A 25045-nucleotide genomic window follows, 5' to 3' on the forward strand; every position below is an offset into this window, starting at 1 on the left:
GAAATTTTCAAAGTGAAGTTTTTCACAAGTACCTTTCAATTAAACATTGCGCTGTTCCAATTGCCAGTGAAAACATGTGGAGATCTGGCAGGCTAAGATCTGCTCTCTTTCCCACCTGTCCCAGCCCCTCACCGGCTCAGGCATTTAGTGACTGAGCCTGAGTCTATACTTCCGGCCTGATCCAACACCCGCATTTTACAGATGTGAACACTGAGGCTCAAAGAAGCCACCTCGGGGCCAGCCCGGTGGCTCAGGTGGTTGGAGCACCATGCTCCTAACACTGAGGTCGATTCCCACATGGGCCAGTGAGCTGCGCCCTCTACAGCTAAGATTGTGAACAATGGCTCTCCTTAGAGCTGGGCTGCCATGAGCAGCTGGAGGTGGTGTGAGCTGCCGTGGGCTGCTATCTGCTGCCGTGGGCTACTGTGTGCTGCCAGGAGTGGCTGGTGGCCAGCGTGAGCGGCTGGCAGCCAGCAGCCAGCGAGAGCTGCCATGAGCTGCTGTGAGCGGCCAACTGATGACCAGTGATTGACTGCCTGTGGGGTGGGAGGAAGCACAAGGCTCATAATACCAGCATGGACCAGGGAGCAGTGTCCTACACACCTAGACTGAGAAACAGCAGCTTGAACCAGAGTGTGTGTGTGGGGGGGGAGGCAGAAGAAGCGGGGATAAGAAGCAACCTCACCTAAACTGCCTGAGCTGATCCACACCAAGGCCACCCACCCATTTGTCTTTAAGCTTTTCACTGGCTCCTCCCCCTGTCCCCCCACCTGCCAGGGGCCCTCCCTGCTGAGGGCCTCCCTGCCAGGCAGCCAAGAGCCCCAAGTTGACTCACAGCCCCCACCAGGCTGCCCTCGACCTTTGCCCTCCTGGAACCTCCACCAACTATAGCTCAGTGGGACCACAGCTCTGGCCCAGGAAGCAAACAGCCACACATGTACCCAGCAGCATGGCAACGTGGAAGGAAATTCTTCAAATCATTTATTTGACTTGAAGTTGATGCACACACGCTCTACCATACAAAAGTTTGAAGCTGCGACAGATAAGTGCCAGAGGCAGTGCAAGGACGTGTAAACAAAGACAAAATGAAAATGCCACTTTCTGTGTAATTTGGGAACACATCAGAGTGGGCTGAGGCCCAGGCCCAAGATTACATTCATAGCGCAGGGTAAGTGCAAATGAACGGAATGTTGGGATGGAGGAGGGCCACCCCTGGTCCCTAGCATTGTACTGACCTCGACCTCAGAGAGGTGGGTTTGGAGCCAGAACCAAGATTAGTGCACAACCATCCCCTAGTCTGGGGGGCGGGTACCGGGAGGAGAGTGAGCTCACAGGTGATAGGCCATGCCCAGCATCTCCTCCCATCTTCCCTCTCCCTCCCGCCCCATATGGGCACAATCACCCCCCACACCCTTTTGCCATTGAGGGAGAGGAACCCCTGGTCTGAGGAGCCAGTCCCCCAAACCCAGGCAGTAGAGAACTGGGAGGGGTCTGTTTCTCTCGCAGGCCTCTCAACCTGGACAGGGGCAGAGCCTCAAAATAAAGTGTTAAGGCAATAAATAAAACATCCCAGCTCAGGTGAAAACACCGTAAGAGAAGTGAGTCTGCAGGGCTGATAAACCCTGCATGCAACGTGGGGACAAACGACGTGGAGCAAGTGCTGACCACCCCCATCTGGAAGACCAGTGGGGGGACCACTGCGTGGCTCGAGAGCATTTGTGCATCCAGTGGAAGGCTGAGTGCTGGGCAGTTTCTTGTCCTAGTGAGGGCTGGGGAGCTGGTCCACTCAGCTACACCCTCGGACCTCCCCGACGTGGTCCCTGGGCCCCTCACTCCTGGGGCCACCAACAGCAGCACAGGTGACAGGCCTGAGCTGACCCTTGGTCAGAACCTCCAGTTCAGTGCCTAGTGCCACCCAGGGAGTTTCGGGTTCACAGAGGACGGTGGGGGAGGGGGCGGCGCACAGAGGGACCAGCCCCACCTCCTCTGGCTTTGGTGATGGCAGAAGTGGGAGGAGAAATGACAGTCTTTGGCAGGGAACGGGAATGTCAGAGGACAGCGTCCTGGTTTCGTGCTTGGGTTTCTCAAGGGCCCAGTCCCTGCACAGATGTCAGCACAAGGAAAGCAGTCCCTCCTCTGTCCCACCACCATGCCCCCAGCCCCACTCCGAGGCCCCCAACCTCCCTCTCTGTTGCTGCAAACTCTCTAGGTGATGGCGGGGTAAGCATCATCAGGACTGGACAGCCAGATGCCTGGATTCTGAGACTGTCCAGCCCAGTTCCTTCAGGCTCGGGGCATCAGTGACCTTCACCACAGAGCCCTGCCACCCCCATCTTTCTCCTCCACCCCCCAGCCCCACTTGTCAGCAGCCCTGGGATGGTGGGAGGTTTTGGGGTCCCCCACCCAGGGCATCCCGGCTCTGCCTTTCCCAGTTCTCCTCACACCTTCCTCTGTCTCTCTCACTACCTTCCTCTCCCTCAGGCCCCACTGGCCACTGGTTCAGCCTGTCAGGCAGGCCCCTAGCAGCTCCATCCCTCTCCAAGGAAGTTTGTCCCCCAAGCCTTGGGGATCCACAGATGATGAGGGGCCAGGGTCATGGGCAACTGCCTTTAGCCACCATGGCCTGGGCTCTGCTGCGGCTGATGGCCACAGACGCCCAGGCCCTTCCATGTCAACTCAAAGGAGGGAGCGGGTGCCTTCTGTCTGCCATCACCTGCGTGGACGAGGCCCTGGCAGCCACCCCTCCCCAGCCTGCGCCCGTCACTACTCCAGCTCCTCCAGGGGGCCATTCCCTCGGGGCAGCTCGCCGTTAAGGCCCACGCTGCTGGCCCCCGGCGCCCCCAGGTAGCCGAGCAGGATCTCGCTGCGGCGCCGGGACAGCTGCAGGATGTCGTCCGCCAGCGCTGGCACCGAGGTGTAGCGCACGTTGTCCAGGTTGAACATGTCCCTCAGGTACTGCACGATCTGGTGCTGGGGTACAGGGCTGGCTGGGACCGGGCTCGAGCCCCGGCCCCCCACTGACGGCCTCCAGACCCCCCCACGGCCAAGTCTCTTTAGTCTCAGGCTCCAGCCCTCCCAGGGCATCCCCAGACCCACTGGGCCAGGCTCCCGGTGGAAGGGGCAGCACCAGCTCTCTCCAGGGACCCCTACCCGCCCATTCTCAGGGAGCAGGCTCAGGCCCTCACTCCACTCCTGGCACCTCCCAGGGCTCCAATCCCAGGGACAGGGCAGGGCCCAGGCAGCAGCAGTGGCCACAGCACTCCCTGCTTACCTTGAAGAAAGCACACACTTCAGCGAGCTGAGGCTTGGGTCCGAGGAAGCCGAAGGCCAGGACGGGGCTAACGTGCTCCGATACGGAGTAGAAATGGGAGATGAAGCCATCGGGCACCTATGGGGGCAGGAAGGCTGAGTTTGGAACCCAGGCTGGCCCTGGGGTCATTTTAAGAGCTGTACTTTAGACGGAGGCCTGGCTCATTCACATTCTTGCTGGGTGACCCTGGGCAAATGACTAGGGAAGGCCGTTTTCACCTCTGCAGAATGGGGGTGACCTCAGGGCTGCTGTGAGGACTGTACAAGAAGAGGCCGGGGGTGGGCTCAGCACAGGAAGTGCCTGGAGTGTGTGGCGGAGGCAACTGATAACAGCTGGGAAGCAGAGCCTGGCTGGCAGAGGGGAAGAATGGATCGCAGCCCAGATAGCACAGCCAGCTGCTGCCTTGGGTGCAGATCACGGCAGGCCAATGGTGGAGGGAGGCCGTTCTGCCTGCCACACCCAGGCGCCTCTACCAAACCAGCCTCCACCCTTTGCCTGAGTCCTTTCTGCCTCTAAGGATGCCCTTTCCCCTCTTGTGGTGTCTGGTTCCTTTGACATTTCCTGGTGGCCTACTCTGTGTTGGGCCCTGCGGGGGGTAGAGGTTAAGTTGTGCCTAGTCAAGGGAGAGGTACTGGCAGGATGAGTGGCCAGTGCTGTAACAGAGGCCAAAAGGTGCAGATGGGCCTGGGGGCTCCGCAAGGCCTCCCTGTACCAGCCCCTGTCTCCCCGTAGGCCAGGGGCCAGCACACCCTGAAAGGAGGGTCAGCTGAGCTGGGCACCACACCCACAGCCCCCACACGGCACCCCCGGGGGTCCTGTCAGGTCACTCACCATCAGTAGCCTCCTCTTGGCTTTGAGAACCGACCAGCAAGCAGTGGCAAGGGCCTAAATCAAAGACAGGACCCAATGGGTGCCAGAGTAACAGGCCAGGCTGGCAGCCCCTATCCAATCCCTAGCTTGGGACCAAACCCTCACCCCCAGCTCACCCCACCCCCAGCAGGAATAGGGGCTTGGTGCCTGAGCTCTGCTGTTTCTCTCCCCTCGACTGGAATCAGACACACCTAAATCTGAATCTTGACTCCAGCGTTTACCCCTGCGGGCCTCTGGACTAGCCACTGAACATCTCTGGGCCTCAGTTTCCTGCTCTGTAGAATGGCCGTGAGCCAGCACCCACCTCATTCAGTGGTTGTGGGATCCAGAGTGATGGCCTGGAAACTGCCTGTGAAGACCCGCCCCAGCCCTCTCCGGACCACCCCCTTGCCACCTGGCACTGCTGCCTGAGTGGCCTGCCTGCCCTGCAGGGGCCAGAGCTCAGTGCTTTCCTGCTGTTCCTCTTCTTTTTCCATGTTTTAACTTGATTTAATAGGAAGCATTAAAATTGAATAGAATTAATAACAGCATAGAATGAGTAGAATTAAGTAAGGGAAACCATAGCATGGAACGAAAACGCACTGCACGCTGGTTCTAAAGTGGTGCTGAGGGGAGCCATGGCGTCCCCAGGAAGCCAGGGATGGGCAGAAACGGGGTCCAGGCCAATGCACGGGGTCATGTGCGTGAGTGCTGGCAGTGGGGGCAGCCACCCACCGTCTCCTTGAAGCTGTCCGACAGCCAGCGGTTCCTCAGGACGGCGAGCACCGAGGACGGAGGGCTCTCCAGGTCCTCGAAGGCGTCCATGAGGATGAAGTCCAGCACGATGTCGAAGAAGCTCATGCACACCACCTGCGGGAGCGAGGCTGCTCTGGGCCCGGCTGCCTGAGCGGCGGGGCCAGTCCAGATGGGAAGACAGGCCGGAGGGGGCCTGATGGGAACATGTGGGTGAGCAGACACATCTCCGCGCTGCAATGGCGTGCAGCTGGGGCCATCTCCCTCACAGCCTGGGCCTGGGGCAGGGCAGGAACTGGGGGCTTGTAGCAGTGATGGAGCCAACTCAGATCCTGAGGTTCAGGGCAGAGCTTGGCACAGGACGCCTCCCACCCCCGCTCAAGCATCTCAGGTGTTTAGCACCAACCAACTCACCCCGCGGCCCTCCAGCTCCAGCCGTGTGGTGGCCCAGGTCTCCGGCCGCAGGGCATAGCTCAGCATTTCCTCGTAGCTCTCCAAGAAGCCTTTGGGGCTCTGGGGAGAATTAAGTAAGGGAATTAAGGAAGTAAGAATTAAGTAAGGGAAAAAAGAGCCTATTTTGTTCTTGAAGAGGCCCCAAGACCCAGCTAGACAAGATCCGCGGGGATGGGGGACACGCCACGGCAGGGCCTATCCCTGGGCAGCAGCCACGGAGAAAACAAGGCAAGAAGGGTCCCCGGCCCACCTCAAAGTGCGTCTGCAGAGACCAGGGCATTTCCAGGGCAGATCCAACACCAGGCACCCCACAATGTCTCCAACCAGCTCATTCCTGAGCACCCACTGAGAGACACACATGCCACAGCACGAGCTCAGTTTGGGAGGATGGGTGAGGACGTGAGGTTGAGTCAGGTAGCCAAAGATCCAAATCTCTATGACCTTGAGCCTCACTGGGAGAAGCTACAGCCCCACTGTCATAGGGCTTTTGTGGGGGAGTCAATGAGCTCATTCACGTCACGGAATCAACCCAGTGCCTGGACCTCAGCAATAAATAGTGTATAACACTGCTGCTGCTGGTATAAAACTCAGCACACAGAACGAAGTCTTCACCCTCCGGGACTGAGAGGTTTAGAGGGGCACAATTTGCAGGGGTGGGTGTGCACTTATGGACATGGGGAGCTGATACATGCCAGGGACTATTCTAATATGGATCAACTCATTTAATTCATATGGTCCTATGAGGGGCATTCTGATATTACACCCACTTTACAGATAGGAATAGTGAGATTTCGGCAGATCAGTGATGTGCCCAAGAGCCAGGCAGTGGAAAGCTGACACTGAACCACGTACACAGGTTGATGCCATTTATACAGAACCACGGGAGGAGGAGGCACTGGACGAATGTTCACCAAAATGTGAATAGGGCTGGGTTGGAGTCATGAGGACAAGGCAACTGCAAGCAGCATGTGGGGTGATGGGGCCACGCTGGGTGGGCCGAGCCCAAGGGCGCTTAGGCCCTAGGGGACAAAGCAGGTGAAGCCTCCTAGGGAAAGAGCTGGCCGGGAGCGGGTGATCAAGGAAGAGGGGGGAGGGAGCTTCCAGGTACTGGTATATTTCCACTTCCTAACCTGGCTGCCAGGTACAGAGCGGGTCATCTTTTCACTCATTAAACCCTACAGATACACTTTTGCACTCTCTTGCGTGTATATCTTACAATAAAGTCGCTAACAACAAAGAATTGAGAACAGTGTGACGGGCACGGAGGAACCAGCATGTGCAAAGGCCTTGATCAGGGAGGACGTCTGGTGGGGCCTGGAAGCCTGAGCCCTTCTGTCCGGACGACGCAAAGTGCGCAGAGCAGCAGGCCTCCGCCTGAGCTGGGTCCCTACACCTACACCAAGGGAGCGGGAGTGTGGGAGGGGCTTCAGCAGCTGGGTGTGGAGGTCAGAGGTGGGTTTTAGAACCATAACTCCGCAGGTGAGGAAGGCCTGAGTGGGGAGAAGGCGTGTTCAGGAGCTTTAGTTAAACCCTTCAAAGAAAAGAAATGAGTGACATTTATGCAACCTCATCAATGATCCAAGAAACATCAAGCATGGATAAAATAAAGATTAGAAAGGTTATATTGAGCACTGCCAGGATATAAGGAGACACACTCTTATACTACTAGTAGGGACTTAAGTTGTTAAAACATTTTGGAGGGCAAACTGGCAAGATCTGCCAGTTTTCAATATCCGAGCCCAGGACCCAGTATTGCTACGTCCAGGGCTTTGCCCCACAGTAAACCTTACAGGTACCTAGAAAGATCTGGAAGAGACTGATAATAATAGTGGTGTCTGTAACCCTGAAAAATCAGACACAAGCCAAATGCCCAGCCATAGGAGAACCGGATAAGCCACAGCCAGCCACCCGACGGGATACGATACAATCGGTCAACGGAACTGCATGGACTGACACACATACACTCTTATACAGCAAAACAAGTCTGCACAACAGTCTGAGGGTCACAACCTGAGCCTTGAAAATTAAATAACAAGTTCAAGAGTTACAGTCCATGAAACTAAGTAGGACAGACTCGTGTACGACTGTGGGCAATGGTTCGCTTGGGCAGCTGGGTTTCAGGGAGAACGTCTATGGCTTGCATTTCATAGTCAGTGAATTTTGTAAAGCTATATTATAATGTGATCAGAAATAAAACGTAACACACATCCGTATTTTTCAATTAACATGGCAAAAAACCCCAACCCTTCCCCCGCTCTCCCACAGCCTACAGAATGAAGGCAAAGCTCCTCAGCTTCATTTCAGATTGGCTTTTCTTCCTTCCTTCCTTCCTTCCTTCCTCCCTCCCCTCCCTCCCTCCCTCCCTCCCTCCCTCCCTCCCTCCCTCGTTTTTTTTTTTTTTTAGAACCAAATAAAAGTTAAAAGAAACTAAAAATAAAACAGGGTGAAGGGCAGCTGGTTGGCTCAGTGGTTAGAGCGCAGTGCTCATAACACCAAGGTCACCAGTTCGATTCCCACATGAGCCAGCAAACTGCGCCCTCCACAACTAGATTGAAAGCAATGACTTGACTTGGAGCTGATGGGTGCTGAAAAAACACAGTTCCCCAATATTCCCCAATAAAAATTTAAGAAAAAAACAAGGTTAGGGGGGAATAAACCTGAAAACAGAGCCCCCGCCTCCCGCTACCTTCTCAGCCTTGGTCATCAGGCCTGTCACCATCTGCCGGCCAACTTCCCCGAAGAAGAGCTGGTTACTCTGGTCTTCCAGAAGGCCCTAGGAATGATGGGAGGGGAGTGAGCTGCCGGGCTGGCAGGCCCCCCCGCCAAGGACAGGGCAGTAAATGCTCAGCAGGACAGGCGTCTGCCTGCTTAGAGGGGCCAGGTGTGGGAGCAGGCCCAGCAGCAGACCTGCCTGCCGGCCGCACCCCCAGCCCCTCCGCCCCTGGTGTCCCCGCAGCACACCCACCTCAAAGGCCTGCCGCACACAATGCAGCTTGGCCAGAAAGTCCTGGTCACTGTAGCAGCCCAGTAGCTCTGTCCTGAGGGGAAGCACACAGTCAGGTCCCCTGGGCCCCACCCAGCGATGTCCCTATGGGGGTCTGGGTAGAGCCCCAGGTGGCCCTGCCTTTGCCTGGCAGGGTGACCCTGGGCAAGTGCCTGACCCCCTCTAGGCCTCAGTCTCCCCAAACCAAAGGGAGAGGCTGACTGGATGTTCTCTGAGGACGTGTCAACCTCAATGGCACTGGGCACAGCTGGCAGGTCTGGTCACTGGGAGCTGGACTGACCTTGGCCTCCTTTAGGCCCCAAACAGCAAAACACCCTCCCTGGCAAAGAACTGAAATGACCAAACTGCTCCAAGCTGGCAGAAAGCCAGGGCAGGGGGTTGCCGCCTACCTGGGCAGGGTTTTCTGGGGCAGCTGGAGGTGCCCTGGTCTGGCCATCCTTTATTCAAATCACTGGAGCTTTCAACCATTTTAGTCAGTGAACTTTAAACACACGTAACTTAAATTTGGAATCATGATGAAAAGTCAAGTTCTGAGTCTCATATCACACAGAAAAATTAGTTTAAGATGAATAAGAAACCTGAATATACCACAGGTAAGAAAATGGAGGCTAAGAGGATTTAGACAACTTGTCCAGGGCCACACACTACAAGGTGGCAGAACCTGGAGAGACTCAGGTCTGTCTGTCCCCAAAGCCTGGCTTCTGGGCCGCTGCTAAGAGGGGCTGTATCACACCTGGGGCTCAGGAACAGCGCCCACTGTGTTTCCGTGGCCGGACCCTAAGAACTTTGAACAAGTACAAACTCTTGTTATTTTATTCATTAATTATATGAATTGGTCGCTTTTCATTCCAGACCTGCCTGTCTCGGTACTTGGGCCACCCCAGGCCCTCCGTGGCGGGACAGGGACCCATCACAGCTGTCAGCCAGCCTGGCCCACTGAGTCCTCACCAAGCATGGCTGGCTTCTCCAGCTTCCTCCAAAGGGGACAGGGTTCACGCCAGCTGCCCCTCCCCCGCTCTCCTACCGCACACCCTCACCTGAGGGTTCGGCAGAGCACTTTCCCCTCTTTCACCAGCTGCAGGGCCTCCTCATAGGCGGCAGCGGGCCTGGAGAGTGACAGGAGGTAATCTCCGACCTGGAGGGACTCAAAGAGCTGGGGGAGGGTGCAGAGGGAGAGGAAGAGCCTGTCAAAGCCTGTGTCAACAGCACCCAGGGGTTGAGGGCGCCTGCCCAGTGGACATCCTAGAGGCCAAACTGTCAGAGGGGATGCCAGGGGGAACACTAGCCCAAGAGAAAGGAGGCCTGGGTTCAAGTCCAACTCTGGCCTTGTCCCCATCTCCAGGGGCTCATCCCAAAGGGACCATCTATTGGACCTTTGCCCACACCCTCTCACCCTAGGCCAGGACAGCCGGGCCTGACACACGTGACCATGGCAGGAGACTCATGCGAAGCAACAGGCACGTGGCCCGGAGAAGGGAGAGGTCAGCTTGGCCTGGAGCTGGCAGGAGCAGACCCCTGACCTCACCCCCAGGACCTATGACCCTGGGCTTCTCAGGCCTCCCTGTCCCCAGCAACTGTATGGAATCCCTGGGGAGCAGCACTTGGTGACTGCCAAATTCTGCTCCCGTCGGAGGAAAGAACTCCACTTTCCCACGACCCAGTGCTCATGCCGAGGGTCGCACAGAAGCCAGGCCTTCACTGCACCCACCCCTCTGCACCATCTGCCATCCCACGTCACCTCGGTGGCAGAGAAGAAGGAGTCCTCTGAGGTCAGGCTGTCCTCGTCGTCCGCCCGTAGACGCAGCGAGCCCTCGGTCAGGGGCAGCATGAGGGTCCGCTCTGGGAAGAGCAGGAAGAGAAGGGCTGAGCTGAGACTCCCGCGATCACCAAGCGGGGCGCACGTCTGCAGAGCCCAGAACCCCCGATTCTGGGAGGATGACGCTGACAAGTACAAAGCTCCTATTTACTGAGCGCTGTGCATGAAGACCCTGGGCTCGTCGCCTCCTTCAGTCTTACAATGTCCTCAGAGGTGGGCAGTTAGGTGTGGAACGAGGCTGCTGAGGGGACATGCCCACAGCCACATTGCTGGACCCCGAGGCTTGGTGGCCCAAGCTCTGCGGGGTCAGGCTCTGCTGTGCTGTGTGGCCCTGGGCAGTCACTTCCCTCCCAGACAAGCTGAAACTTAGCCGCTGAGACTAAAAGGCTCAAGGGAGTCCATGGGCCATTTACTCGGCGTTCCCATCACCACCCGCTCAAGGGCTGAGAGGGTCTGGACATTCAAGGGCGCTTAGGAAAGACTTGTGGAACAAATACCGTGTTTCCCCAAAAGTAAGACCTAGTCGGGTCATCAGCTCTAATGCATCTTTTGAAGCAAAAATTAATGTAAGACCCGGTCTTATACTATATTATATAAGACTGGGTATTGTATTATATTGTATTATATTACATTATATTATATTATATAAGATCTGGTATTATATTATACCGGGTATTATATTATATTATATTATATTATATTATATTATATTATATTATACTGGGTATTAGATATTACATTATATTACACCCGGTATATTATATTATATTGTATTCTATTATATTATATAAGACCCGGTCTCATATATTATATTATATTATACTATATTATGTTATATTAATTAAAATAAGACCAGGTCTTATATTAATTTTTGCTCCAAAAGACGCATTAGAGCTGATGGTCCAGCTAGGTCTTATTTTCGGGGAAACACAGTAAGCAGAGGCCACAGCCCTGAAAGCCCCACCAGCCTTCTCTGCCACATGGGGAGGCTGGAGGAAGCAGGATACCTATGAGAGGCAGGATACCTATGAGAGCCACTCAGGGAGAGGCTGTGGGAGGATGTGTCACCGTGGCCAGCTCTTGCTGGGCCTGTGTCACCACTGGTAGAGCCAGGATGCTGGCCACTCAGGAGTCTATCGCTCCCCGTTGGGGCTGACAGCACCCAGGGAAGGGCCCTGGGGGTCATCGCATTCACTGCACAGAGTCTGGCTCCCAGAGGACACTAGGACAACACGGGCTGTTGGGCTGAGTAACTTCATTTCCTCGGTGACACCACACCCCTTTACCTCAGTAGGGCAGGGTAACAGCAAGACTTTACTCTTGGCCCTTTGGCCTGCTCTGGGTTTCTCTCCATGTGAGCCATTCCCTCAGGCCACGCTGTGCCCGTAGGAGGGCTCAGACCAAAGGCCTGGAACAGCCCTCAGGGAGATGTTGCCACACAAGCCCAAGGCCTGCCCCCAAGGGGATGGGGCAGGGCACACTGGCCAGGGGCTCATTCCAGCTCTGCTCCTGCCTGCCACATAGAAAGGACGCCTCTGTCCCTCCCTCCAGGGCCTCAGTTTCCCCCTCTGTGCAACAAGGCACTGGACCGGAAAAGGTGAGAGGCCCCTTCCCTGGGTGCTGTCAGCCCCTGGGTATTCCGGTTTCCCTGATGCACTGAGGGAGTCCCGCCCCAGGTCTCTCCCCACCTCCCCACCTCCACCTGCAGCTTGCGCCCACCCCGCCACAGCCTGGGAGGGGCCCAGCTCACCGAGGTCCAACAGCATGCTGTCAGACGGGAAGGTGGACCCAAACTCCTCCTGCAGGTGGTAGGCGCGGTGCAGCAGGGACTCCAGCTTCTCCGCAAACTCTCTTCGCTGTGACTCCGGCTGCGGTTACAACAATGCCCATCAACCCGGGCCCTCCCGGTTCCCCAGGCCAATGGCCCCTTCTCTCACCATCGATGATGTATCCCAGCACCTGGGGGACAGGAGGTCTAGACCTGAGCTGCCCAATGTGGCCAGTCCCAAATGAGATGTGCCGTAAATATAAATACACTCTGGATTTCCAACACTTGGTACCAAATAAATAAATTAATTATTTTTATTGTCTCAGTGATTGTTTGTGTCAATTACATGTTGAAATGAAAATATTTTGGCTATACTACATTACATAAACTACATTATTAACATCAGTTTCATGTGTTTCCTCTTTCTTTTTAACGTGCTCTGTAGAAACTTTTAAATGAGGTGACGTGGCTTCCTACTGGCAGCACTGCTCTAGGCCCAAGCTGACCTGACTTCAGACCTTGGTCTCACCAGTTCTGAAGTGTGTGACCTCCAGCAAACAACTTCTCCATTCTGAGCCTCAGTTTCCTCAGCTTCCTTATCTGTCAACTGAGATAAGAGGGCCTACTTCCTAGGATCTTAGGAAAAGCATGACATAGCACTTTACACAAGACTGGCCCGTGGTGGCAACCAGTAAGTGTTAGCTATTCCAATAATTACTGTACTTGTTACTATCACTGTAATATGAGAGCAGTTAGGAGCCCAGAGAGAGCTGGGCTCGAGCCCTGCTGCGGCTATGAACTGTGTGTGCCTCAGAGGGCACTGCACCCAAGATGCAGCAGCCTGTGGCCCCAGTAACCTTGCTACCCAGGACAGGGCATGGGGAAGAAGGGGACACTGCTCCTTTGACCTTAGGAGCATCTGGGCTGAGGGGCAAGGCACGGGCAGACCCAACTCTGTTTTCCACGGAGGCTACCGAATCCTGCACTTGACATAATCAGACCCCAGGGAGAGGACAAGGGCCGACTCGGGCCTGAGGCTACTGGGGAGAAAAGAGCTCAGATGATAATGATGGAAATGGGGGCCTTTCAGAGAGCTTGCCCTGGACCAGGGACCCCGCAGTTCAGCTTCCTGGTGTCCCTCAAAGGCAGGTAATACTACAACCCCACTTCCCAGAGAAAACTCGAGAAGGTTAAGAAGCCCAACAGATCCAGCTAGAGCCTGGCAGAGCCGGGATTCGACCCTAGGCCAATGGGACTCCAGACCCACTGGTCACTTTGCTCAGTTCTCCCCAGGGCCAGACCCCGCGCCATGTGGCCGGCAGGGCCATGAGCTTTGGCAGAGATCTGCCAGTTCTGTCTCTGTGAAGTGACCTGGGGTTAGGGAAGGGTTTCTTAGGTGGGACACCAGAAGCACAAATGACAAAGGGAAAAACAGATATATTGAACTCCATCAAAATTACAAACTTTTGTGCTTCAATGGACAACATCAAGAAAGTGAAAAGCATGGGAGAAAATATTTGCAAATCTTATTTCTGAGAAGGGACTGGTATCTAGACTATCTAAAGAACCCTTACAACTTAATAATAAAAGACAACCAATTTAAAAATAAAGCAAAGGATCTGAATAGAGATTTCTCCAAATAAAATATACAGATGGCCAACAAGCACATGAAAAGATGCTCAACATTATTAGCCATCAGGGAAATGCAAATCAAAACCACAATGAGAGACCACTTCACCCCCAATAGGATGGGGAATCAAAGTCAGACAATAACAAGTGTCACGCAGTAGCCTAATCATGTCCCCTGGTGCCTGTCCCTAAAGAAAGAAGAGTCTGTGAGACTGTTCCTTTCAGGGACTTTGCTTCACCTTTGCGTTTACACTTCCTGTCTCTCTGTTTGGCCCCCAAAAGATGGTTGGTCAGCCAATGACGGGTAAGATTCCTCACGGGAGGAACAACCCAAGAGAGGCGGAACCGCGCGGGGACCACCAGGAGAACTCACGGGGTCGAGAGAGGTGGGCACAGCCCCCCCTTCTCCCGGCTAAGGAGAGCTTCTGCCTATGTGGCTGTATTCCTTCCCACAACCTGCGTGGGAAGTGAGCCAATGATGTGATAACATCAGTTCTCCTTCCATTCTTATCAATAAGTTTCAGCATAAAGGATTTGTCCCTGGGGAGGCACATACCGTAATTGTTAAGACATCATGGGACTTTCTATTCCGGCTGTTTGCAGGCAAGGGTGATTGATTTGAATCAGTTTTCTGGTGTGATGTATGAGACTCACAGACCATGGAGAAAACAATACTACTTTCTTGTGTGTGTATCAATAAAAGCCAGAAGGCAGCCCAATTCGGGGCTCTCAGTCCTTTGAGGCTGGGAGACCCTTGGCCCCCTGTTTCATACCTTTCTTGATTTCTGTTTCTTTCTTAACCCTTCACTGCCCCTTCTCGTTCTCTCACTGCCTGTGTTGCACTGGACGCAACAAACAAGTGTTGGCAAGGATGTAAAGATTTAGAGTCCTTTTACACTGCTGGTGGGGGTGTAAAATGCTGCTGTGGAAAACAGCCTGGCAGTTCCCCAAAATGCTAAACAGAGAGTTACCCCATGACACAGCCATTCCACTCCTGAGGACATACCCAAGAGAATTAAAAACATGTCCATGCAAAAAAAGTATACATAAATATCCACAGCAGTGTCATTCATAAAAGCTGAAAAGTGGAAACAAAGCAAATGTCCATCAACTGATGAATGGATACATAAAATGCGGTCCACCCACATAACAGAATTTATTCAGCAATAAATAGAAACGAAGCAATAATCATGTTACAACATGAATGAACCTTGAAAACATTGTTATGTGACAGAAGCCAGTCACAAAGGGCCATATATGATTCCATTTGTAGAAATATCCAAAATAGGCAAATCTACAGAGAAAGAAAGTAAATTAGTGATTGCCTCGGGATGGAAGGGAGAGATTGAGGACTAGGAGAGGACGTATGACTGGTAAGAATATGGGACTTCTTCTTGCGGTGATAAAAATACTCTAAAATTGTGATTATGTGATATATTCATACAACTCTGAATATACTAAAAGGCATTAAATTGTACAATTCCAATTAGTGAATTTCTTGGTATGAGAATTATATTTCAATAAACTTGTTTTAAAATGTTTAGCATAGAGGCCGGCCCGATGGCTCAGACGGTTACAGCTCCGTGCTCCTAACTCCGAAGGCTGCTGGTTCGATTCCCACATGGGCCAGTGGGCTCTCAACCACAAGGTTGCCAATTCGATTCGAGTCCCGCAAGGGATGGTGGGCAGCACCCCCTGCAACTAAGATTGAACATGGCACCTTGAGCTGAGCTGCCGCTGAGCTCCCAGATGGCTCAGTTGGTTGGAGTGCATCCTCTCAACCACAAGGTTGACGGTTCGACTCCCGCAAGGGATGGCCCCCTGCAACCAGCAACGGCTACTGGACCTGGAGCTGAGCTGCGCCCTCCACAACTAAGACTGAAAGGACAACAACTTGAAGCTGAACGGCACCCTCCACAACTAAGATTGAAAGGACAACAACTTGACCTGGAAAAAAAGTCCTGGAAGTACACACTGTTCCCCAATAAAGTCCTATTCCCCTTCCCCAATAAAATCTTAAAAAATAAAAAAAAAATGTTTAGCATAGGAAAACGGCTGGAAGGATACCAAGCGGTTCTACCTGGATGAAGGGTTCTATCAATAATACTGATGACAAAGATCATTTATTGAGCACCCACTATGGGCCTGGATCACATGGCTGGCATGTGTCCTGCTGAGGGAAACTAGCGCTCAGGGAGGTCGAGGGTTTTACCCACATCACACAACATGAACTGTCTGATCAGAGTCTGGGATCTTTTTTCCCCCTCTTTTCAATTTCTGTAGTCTTCACTATTTTATAAGGAATACTTCATTGTTTTCACAATAAGAAAAACAATGAAAGTTCTATAATTTTAAGATGCAGTGCTAGTGACAAATACAATCTTAGAAATAAAGCCGCCTCCCTCCACCTCCCTCTGCCCTAACACACTCCATCTGCCCACACATAGAGGTAACCTCATACAGCTGTGCCTTAGGGCACTGAAGGGGTTCTTGTACCCCAGGCATTTCCCAACCTTTGTGTCCCAGAACTACGGGTCATACCTGTGTGACAGGCCTCTGAGCTAATGCCCCCCCACTAAAGTGGAGGGCACACACACCCTCAACTTGTTACTGGCTGTGCCAGGCATGTTCCCATCTTGGTGTTCCATACCGTTTCCCAGACTCGCAGCCAATGGAGGCACAGCTGGAGGAAAGAAGGGGGTGGAGAAGTGGGCAGAGAAACTCATCCTGCCTCACTCCATATCACTGCCCCACCCTCCCCAAAATGAGGCCTTGCCATGGCTCTAGGTTCTAGTTCCAGGAGTTGGTCCTGGCTCTGGGCACACCCCTCTGGCCCTGGGACCCCTCAGCTCCTCCCTCACCTGTGCAACCAGTTCCCTAAATAAAACGCCTCTTTTTTCAACACCTGAAGTTGTTCCCATTTCCTGGCCAGCCCCTGACTGACTTGCCAGATATTGTCAGACCTCCCCGCAAAGAGATGCCCCTCCCCCGACCTCGCTCCAGCAAGGGCCAGTTCATAGGGGTTTTTTTTTAATACAGAAAAGTATAACAGGGGCCGGCCCGGTGGCTCAGGCGGTTAGAGCTCCAAGCTCCTAACTCCGAAGGCTGCCGGTTCGATTCCCACATGGGCCAGTGGGCTCTCAACCATAAGGTTGCCAGTTCAATTCCTCGACTCCCGCAAGGGATGGTGGGCAGCGCCCCCTGCAACTAAAATTGAACACGGCACCTTGAGCTGAGCTGCCGCTGAGCTCCCAGATGGCTCAGTTGGTTGGAGCGCATCCTCTCAACCACAAGGTTGCCGGTTCGACTCCCGCAAGGGATGGTGGGCTGTGCCCCCTGCAACTAGCAACGGCAACTGGACCTGGAGCTGAGCTGCGCCCTCCACAACTAAGACTGAAAGAACAACAACTTGAAGCTGAACAGCACCCTCCACAACTGAGATTGAAAGGACAACAACTTGACTTGGAAAAAAGGCCTGGAAGTACACACTGTTCCCTAATAAAGTCCTGTTCCCCTTCCCCAATAAAAATCTTTAAAAAAAAAAAAATTTTTTTTAAAAGAAAAGTATAACAAATAAAACAGAAACAGCCCACAATGCCACCACCTATACAAACCTTGCCCACAAGCCATGTGCTCAAAATTAGAAGTCAAACAGTAAAGTACTGAAAGTACAGAAAAGTACAATGAAAGTCTTTTCCACCTTTCCCTGCAGACCCTCTCCTTGTAGATCACTGTTACCATTTCCTGTGTATCTGTTAGAATGTAAGAAAGTAAGAATGCACACACATACTAGCAGTTACCCAGAGTGCACAGACGCAGGACGCATGTCTTTTAAAATGGAACATGGGCCATACTATCCACATTCTAAACTTATCTTTTTCACTTAATGATACATCGTGGAGAGAGCAGGCTATCAGCTCACACAGCTTCCCTTGGCCTTTTAATGGCTGCATAGTATTCCAGACCCCTACCTATGGCCACTGAAACAGTTTCCAGTTTTTCATGGTTTTTTAACTGTTACAAAATAATGTTTCAGTGAACATCCATCCTGGGATATATATTTAGTGTGCTTTTCACAAAAATGTTTTGTTTTAGCTTTTTTACTTTATTTCTCTTTCATGATATTGAATTAAATGCTCACTGCAGAAAACTTGGACGGTGCCCCCCAAAAAGCACAAAAGACAAGACAAAGGTCGTGTGATCCCCTCGACGATGAACACAGGCTATTCCCCCCAGTCCTGCAGGAACGCACGCTGGGGATCAGGATACAAGCATCACCGTGTGAGCTCGTTACGTGAACGTTTTACTTGCTCGTACTGCCATCCTGGTCCAGGGGGAAGCTCACATCCAAGGGGCCGCGTGACTGGCTGGCAGAAGGGACGGCCGCTAGGCTGCCTCCCAGAGTTTGGCTGCCCACCAAGCCTGTCCATGACCAGGGCGCAGGGGACCACCTACCTCAGACAATACCTCTGAAGCAGTCTCGGGGTTCCGGAGACCGTCCCCCGGTGTGGGGGTGCTGCCACCGTCCCCCCTCTGCCCCACGCTCAGTGCTTGCTCCCACTTCTGCAGAGCCTCCTCGAACAGCTCCATGCCTGAGCACAGGTAGGAGAAAAGGGAGAGTCAGGCCCCCAGCAGGGGGAGAGCAGCCAGGCCCCACACAGTGCTACTCAAGAGGGGGCTCAGAAGAGCGCGGAGGCAGGAGGGCCCCAAAGGACCACCAGGACGGGCCTGGGCAGGGTCCGGATCACTTTTTCCAGGATGACCAATTGACAGGCCTTCATTCAGACCAGATTTATTCCTAGAGACTGTCCCCTGTCCCGAAAGGGCTGGAAACCTTTGAATCCAGGGTTTTGGGGTGAGGAGAGGGAAAGGAGTTGCAAAGCAGCATGTGGAGAGGTGTCCTGGGCCCGGTCTGGGCTTCCCGAAGGGTATTCCCCCGCCAGCCCTGCCCCCACGGAGCCCGAGGTGCCGCCTGGCCTGTACCTTGCATGTAGAGGCTCTCGGCGTTGCCGTCGCTGGTGGTCACAGACTCTTCCATCCCTCTGGTGTCCCATGTTCCCGAGCACGCAGCGGTGGGACTGGATGAGTTCACCGCCACCATCTGGGTGCCAAGCCGAGGGCAAGGGGTGAGCCCTTCCCAGACCCTCTGCTGGACCCGAGCCTCCCCCGCTGCCTGACCACATGCCACACGGCCTCTCCAGACACTACGCCTGAAGCCAGCCTGACTGCTACGGCCAAGCCGTCAGCACAGCCTGGTCCGCCAACTCCAAGCGCCTGACGACGCCTCACGGAAATTGCCACGGCAGGAGGAGGTACCGAGGCCAAGGCCTAGTCAGGACCCAGCAGCCTCCTACAAAACCTGCCCTGGGCCCATTCCCCCCTCTGGGACTCCGCTACCACTCTGACAAGGAGACTGAGGGAGCCCCCAGTCCACACGCGCCAGCCAGGGCCCACTGTCGCCCACACCTCTCTCCCACGAGTGGCCACCCACCCTGCCAGGCTGTGGGCCCCTCCAGGACAACAGCCATCTCTTGCTTGCCCCTGGGTCCCCAGGGCAGGCCTGTCTCAGAGCTGGGGCTTGGTGCTGGCTGAATGAATAACTAGATGAGAGAATGGGCCAAAAGCCATTCCCCAAGAGAAAATAAACTTTTCTTGGTTTTACTTAGCTCAGCACCTAGCAGAGTCCCTGGCACAAAGCAGGTGCTCGCTCAATGTCTGATGCATGAATAAATGAACTTTCACAGAAAAGTATCTTTCCCAAGGGGCCATAAGCTTCTCTCCTGCTCCTGTCCAGCTTTCTCTCACTGATGCCTGGTACTCAGTGAATGATCAATGACCATTTCCAAAAGCCTGCATGGATGGACGATGAGTGACTGAATGAGTGAATGAATGAATGAATGAATGAATGAAATCTCTACTCCCACCTTCCTACCACTCCATAAGCCCGCTAAGGGTAGAAACGAGGCCCCACTCAGTGGCCGGGGACTGAGCCCTGAGGCTGTGGCAGGCACCCTAGCACCCTCCCCTCTTCCCCTGTCCTCACCGAGGCCAAGCTGTGGGAGGAGCCTGAGCGCTTGCTGGGCTCGATGGAAGAGATGCCACTCAGGGTGTCATTGCTCTTGCTACTGGGGCTCTGTACCCTCCGGCTGGAGTAGCCTGTGAGGAATCGGAGGGCAGGGGTCATGCGGGCTTTGCACCCAGCCTTTGAACAAGCCGCTCCCGGCTCTGGATCAGCCCCACTCTCCTCCCCATCTGGAGCCTGCCCTGAGTTTCTAAGTCAGGGTGACGGCAGAGCACCCCAAGCGCATATACTTAGCAGAAGAGTGGCCCTGCCTGTCACTCCGCTCACTACCGCGTGCCTGTCACCGATACTGGGCCTGGCTGGGACGAGGGGCCCAGACCTGCGGGATAAGGCTGAGCGTGAGGTCTGGTCACTTCCCCTGTGCTGCTGGCTGAGTGACTGATTGGAATTTTCCTTCCAAAAAGGATTCGAGGCAACAACTTTTAAAAATGCACCAAAGATTTTTTTTAAAAAGTGACAAAAGTAGGGAAGAGAAAATCAGGCGAAACCAAAGGGGCTGGTTTCCTTCCTTGTACAGGGTGGGCAAGGAAGAGGCTGGTGCCGGAATGGCTCCGGTGTCCCAGGGGCCAACGCAAAACGGAAACCAGCTAATCAGCATTTCTCAGGACCTGGTCGAGACTCATCTGAAAACTTTTTGCAACTGTAAAGATAAACTCCCATTTTGCAATGATAATTCATAGTGAAAATTCATTTTCACACAAGGAGACTTCTTGAAACAGGTTTCTCCCCAGATGGGAGCCTATGAGAACTCCTTGCCTTGGAAAGAGGCCTAGAACACACTCAGGTGTGGCAAACACAGGGTTGCTGGGTGACAAGATTAACAGGGGCCATAAGCGGTTTCAACAGCCACACCAGCAGACACCAAAACAGATCAATGGCTGCCAGAGGCTGGGGGCAAGGGAGAGGGGCTGACTCCAAAGGGACCTGAGGGGATTTAGAGCAGAAGAGAACAAGTTATTGATTGTGGTGGTCATTATATGACTATATGTTTGCCAAAACTCATAGAATTGTATGTTAAAAAGGTGACTCTTACTGTATGCAAAGTAAACCTTAATTGAAAACAAAGAAGGGGATGAGGAGAATACCACACGGCCACATGGCTCAGGAACCATATGGCTCTTTCTGCTCCTGAGCCAGGGACACCCCTCCCTGGACACAGGAGCGGCATCCGACCAGCCCTCTCTGGACCTGGAGCTCCCAAAGGGTCCTCAAATAATGAGAACAACTGCCACCTACTGGACCTGGGTCCGGCCACATCACCCACCAAAGCCTTACAATGACTCATGGAAGAAGGTTCTAGTCCCAATCCCACTTCACAGATGAGAGGAACTTGGAGATAGGATGTCACTAGCCCAAGATCCCACAGTTAAGAGGGGCCCAGCTGGGACTTGACTTGAGGTCAGGCCCTTTCCCACCAACTCACACCTACCTTTCTTCACCGACGGGACCTTCCTGGCCATGGGGATGGGAAGGGGCACAGTACCCAGGTGTTCGCCTCCCGTCTCGGGTCCGATCTGCTTCTTCCTCCGCCGTCGCCTCTTCAGCTGGTGGGCAGCCAGGGCCAAGGCCACAGTCCCCAGGGCTGTGGCAAAGAGAACCTTCCGCAGGCCTGGCGTCAACCGCAGCTGCGAGAAAGCAGACTGCAGGAAAAGAGGGAAGCAGCCGGTGACCTCTCCCCAGGAGAGTCTCGAGGCAGGCAGAGCTGCCCAGGGAGCAATAAGGAACAGGGAATGCATCGGGCACTCCAGGGATATTTGTTGACCAGGACCAATGAAGAGGCAGCCACCTCTAGAGGGGAGACCTGGCCAGCCTCTCTGAAATGTGAACACAGAGATGTAAAGACGGGACTGGGGATGGCAAAAGGTAATGCCAAGGAGATCACATCTGGGGGCCAGCAGGGGTCCCTAACACCATCAGTCATGATTCTAACAGCTGCAGTGACTGAGCACCTACTACACCACGCACTGCATTAAGACTTTACCTATGTTACCTGTCTGAATGCCCGTCCTTTCCCAGGTGAGGCATCGGAGGCTCACAAAGATTAAGACACATGCTCAAGAGGACAGAGAGACAGAAATCAAAACCATTCTGCCAGCTCCATTTCTTAAGGACTCCTCGAAGACAACGACATTCACTGTACCCAGCTGTCCCATCTGGACACGTCTCACACTCTGCCTGCTGGACTGGGAGCCCCTCGGACGGGGCTGCATCCCACAGGGCAGAGCTTTAGGAAGTGTCAAGAGGTCTGGTCAGCACAGACATTTAAGGTTGGCAGGTGAAAACTGGGCTTGGGGCCTCCAGACTCTAACCTAGTCCTTCTCACTCTGCTCCAAGAGGAGATACCAGACGCCTGGGGCAGCAGTAATGAAGGCCCCACTTTCCCGAAGCTGAGGGACTCAGTGTTTCCGGAACCAAAGTGATTAAAGGGCAGGGCCACGACCCACCCAGTCTTTACCTGCCCAAACGTCGTGTACAGGAACACAGGGATCTCGGCCACCGTCATGGCCAGTGCTTGGATCATGGACATGCCCTCTGTCCTCCGGAACGCCATGGCAGGACCAGCACCCCGGGCAGAAGCCCTCGGGGCCAAGTGCTTCCAAAGACAATGTCCTCAACTGGTTGCTGGCTGGGTCATGGGCACCATCCACGCCCCAGCAAGGCAGGGATACGCACACCAGAGGGTCCCTCCACAGAGCTGTGAGACAGATGACCAAGTCAGAAACAAGGACATGCACATGTGGGCACAGAGAAATGCACACAGGAGTGCCCTGGGGGACAAGGTGAGATGCCAGGCCTGGAACCGGGCCCCAGCCTTCTGCACCCACCAGCAGGAAAGCAGCCCAATGCCCCACTGACCCTCTTCCCACCAAGGAGATGGATATGCGTGGGTCACTCTCAGACTTCATGGCTCATTTGCTAAACAATCTCAGGCTTCTAAAGAGTCAGGCCTCTGACTGAGAACCATTACATCTTTTTCACCTCTCACAAAACCAAGAATATTTCACTTCCTGGGGACTGAATTATGAAAACAGCAGGTTATTTCCTCAAATAACAATAGCCACTACACATTGGGGCATATTTTGTGCTGATTCTTCCCATCCATTATTTCACTGAATGATTACAATTCTGTGAAGTGGATGCTCTCTACTTCTCCCACGCCCCCACCCTTGCCAATTTCCCATGAGGAAACAGGCTCACAGAGGCTGCTGGGAGTCCAAAGTTGGTATGCAGTAGAGTCAGGACTTGGATCAAGATTCTGTGCTTAATTCAACCCTTTTGCTAAATTTAACATGGAGCCGGAAGTGGCAAGCCCCAGACGAACCACAGGGTACAAGGGCAGTTTCCCTGGGGTCCTCTGAGACCCCCAAGGTACCCCACTGCCCATTCCAAGGCCAGTGAATAAGTAACTTAACCACAGATAGCCCAGTCCCCAAGATCCTGCAGGGGGCTCCCCAACCGCCGCCACCAAGGCAAGCGATGCCTTCAAAGTCTTCTGGGACCTCAAGCAGAAGGAATATGCAGGCTCTGTCTACCTGGGACGGTGGCCAAAGTCACTGGACCAGCACGAGACACAGCATATCTCCAGTGAGTGGGAAAGGACGATCCTATCAGTCTAGCTCTGGGGCTGGGCTGTGAGTGTGTGAGGGGGGCGGCAAGGAAATGTTCTCGGGCTGAGGAAACTCATATTGTCATGGGTAGGAGACATCCTGCCAGGAGGCTGCCTACTGAGCTATGTGATGCCAGTGGTCAGGGCCAGGGTTAATATCATAAGCCACCCCTTCAGCAGCTATTTCCCACGCACTTATTTACTACAGACCAGGCCTGGAACAGGCTCTCCACGGGGTCTTTGAGTCTCGTCACCTGTAGAACCCTCACAACCACCACTGTACATGAGGACACTGAGACTCTGAGGTAAGTGACCTGACCGAGGTCAATGAGTAAATGGCCAAGCTGGGATGTGACCTTAGCTATGGGGATCCCAAGGCTATGTCGTCTCCCCTGAGCTGCCTGCTACAACTGCCACCTCTCCCTCTAGGCCACACTTGAAGGACTTCTGGGTCCCCAGGTGAAAAGTCCACATGGGAGTTATAAAGATGAGCCTGAACACATGCTCCCCGAGTGAGACAGTGCTGAGAGTCCTGGCATATGTCCTGTCCCCAAGCCTGCCCCCAAGCCTGCTTCACTCCAGTGATGGGTCCACATCCAGCCCAACCCTGACCTATCCATCCCCCTGGCACCACCCAGGGAGAAGCCTCCACCTCTTCTCCATGATGAGAAGCCCATGGCAATGCCCTCACCCTGGGGACACTTCTAATGCCATCCCCACCTGGGCAGTCACCTCTCCTGCCCTATAACCTTGGGCAGGAACCTACTCACTCCACCCCCACCATGGCACTTACAACACTCAGCCTGGATGCCTACACTTTCCCCCTGGTCACCTCCTCCCTTGCCCTGGATGATCCCATTAATGACTCTGGCCTTAGCCGCCCAGCACGTTGACCCTCGCCCAGGCACTCCCTTGAGTCACCTTCTGCCCAGTGTCAGTTCATTCCATCCTGGACACCTCACCTGACCAAGCCGGGCACCGGACACTACCGCACTGAACCTCAGCAATTTCCCGGTCTTCAGAATCTGCTTATTCCATCCCGGATATCTCCTGGAGCAGCCCAAGTGAGGCCCCTTCCCCTCTTGCCCCGACCCCCGGAATATGCCTGAGTGTCATCCAGGTGCCCACTGGCGCCGCCCACGGCCGGCGCACCTGCTCCTTCCAGCCCGGGTACTTTCCCTGCCCGGGTCAGGGACGTACGCCTCTGCTCAGATCCCCACAACATTCCAGGCCCGGGCATCTCCTCACTGACCGGGTACTTTTCGTTCCACTTCTCGCGCCGCCCACGGCCAGGTATCTGCTCATTCCAATCGGGCCCGTCTAGTCCGTCTGAGCTCGGACACCCGCGCCCCTACCCAGTCCCCCGCACAGGCCCGGCTCCCGCCTACTGCAAGTCTCAGTCTCGGGCCTGCCGCGCCGCCCAACCGCCCGGCGGGCTCAGCCCCGGCCGCCACTCACCCGGGATCCCATAGCTGCGGAAGGGCAGCGTCTCCTTTCCCGGCGTCCGCGCAACCAACCTCTCGGCCGCTGGGGGGCGTGGCCTCACGCAGGGCCAACCCCTTCTTTGGCCAATGGGTGTCGCTGAACCGTTCCTTGCCTCTCCGGGCTCTAGACAGTGGGGTGTGTCACGTGACGAATTTAGACTCACCCCCTTCCTCTGCCCCGCCCCCTAGTGCGGTTGAGGCGCGGAAGTGATCTTGCCTTTCCTATGATTGGCCAGCGGGATTAGATTGACACGGGAGGTGGTTGAATGAGCCGAGGCCGCTCTTAAAGG

General features: G+C 54.2%; 1 protein-coding gene across 3 annotated transcripts; it reads right to left on the reverse strand.

Moving 5' to 3' along the window:
* Window positions 1-964: 964 nt before the first annotated feature.
* On the reverse strand, window positions 965-24887 carry MIGA2 (mitoguardin 2). Of its 3 annotated transcripts, none has more exons than XM_074331167.2 (16): window positions 24730-24887; window positions 22120-22359; window positions 21094-21289; window positions 19626-19738; window positions 18566-18683; window positions 18038-18174; window positions 11936-12053; window positions 10108-10208; window positions 9407-9522; window positions 8331-8403; window positions 8052-8138; window positions 5327-5425; window positions 4895-5029; window positions 4142-4195; window positions 3272-3388; window positions 965-2970 (listed from the first exon to the last, which is right to left on the reverse strand). In XM_074331167.2, exons 2-16 carry the CDS (start codon window positions 22213-22215, stop codon window positions 2764-2766), a joined length of 1767 nt encoding a protein of 588 aa, XP_074187268.1. In that variant the 5' UTR covers window positions 22216-22359; window positions 24730-24887; the 3' UTR covers window positions 965-2763. The 3 variants fall into 3 exon arrangements, with proteins under 3 accessions (XP_074187268.1, XP_019584360.2, XP_019584358.2); XM_019728801.3 differs by having other exon boundaries at window positions 21094-21304; XM_019728799.3 differs by having other exon boundaries at window positions 21094-21304; window positions 24524-24756.
* Between the last annotated feature and the right edge of the window lie 158 nt (window positions 24888-25045).

The sequence above is a fragment of the Rhinolophus sinicus genome, chromosome 16, assembly GCF_057876585.1.
Source record: "Rhinolophus sinicus isolate RSI-liver-muscle chromosome 16, RSI-T2T, whole genome shotgun sequence".
NCBI lineage: Eukaryota > Metazoa > Chordata > Mammalia > Chiroptera > Rhinolophidae > Rhinolophus > Rhinolophus sinicus.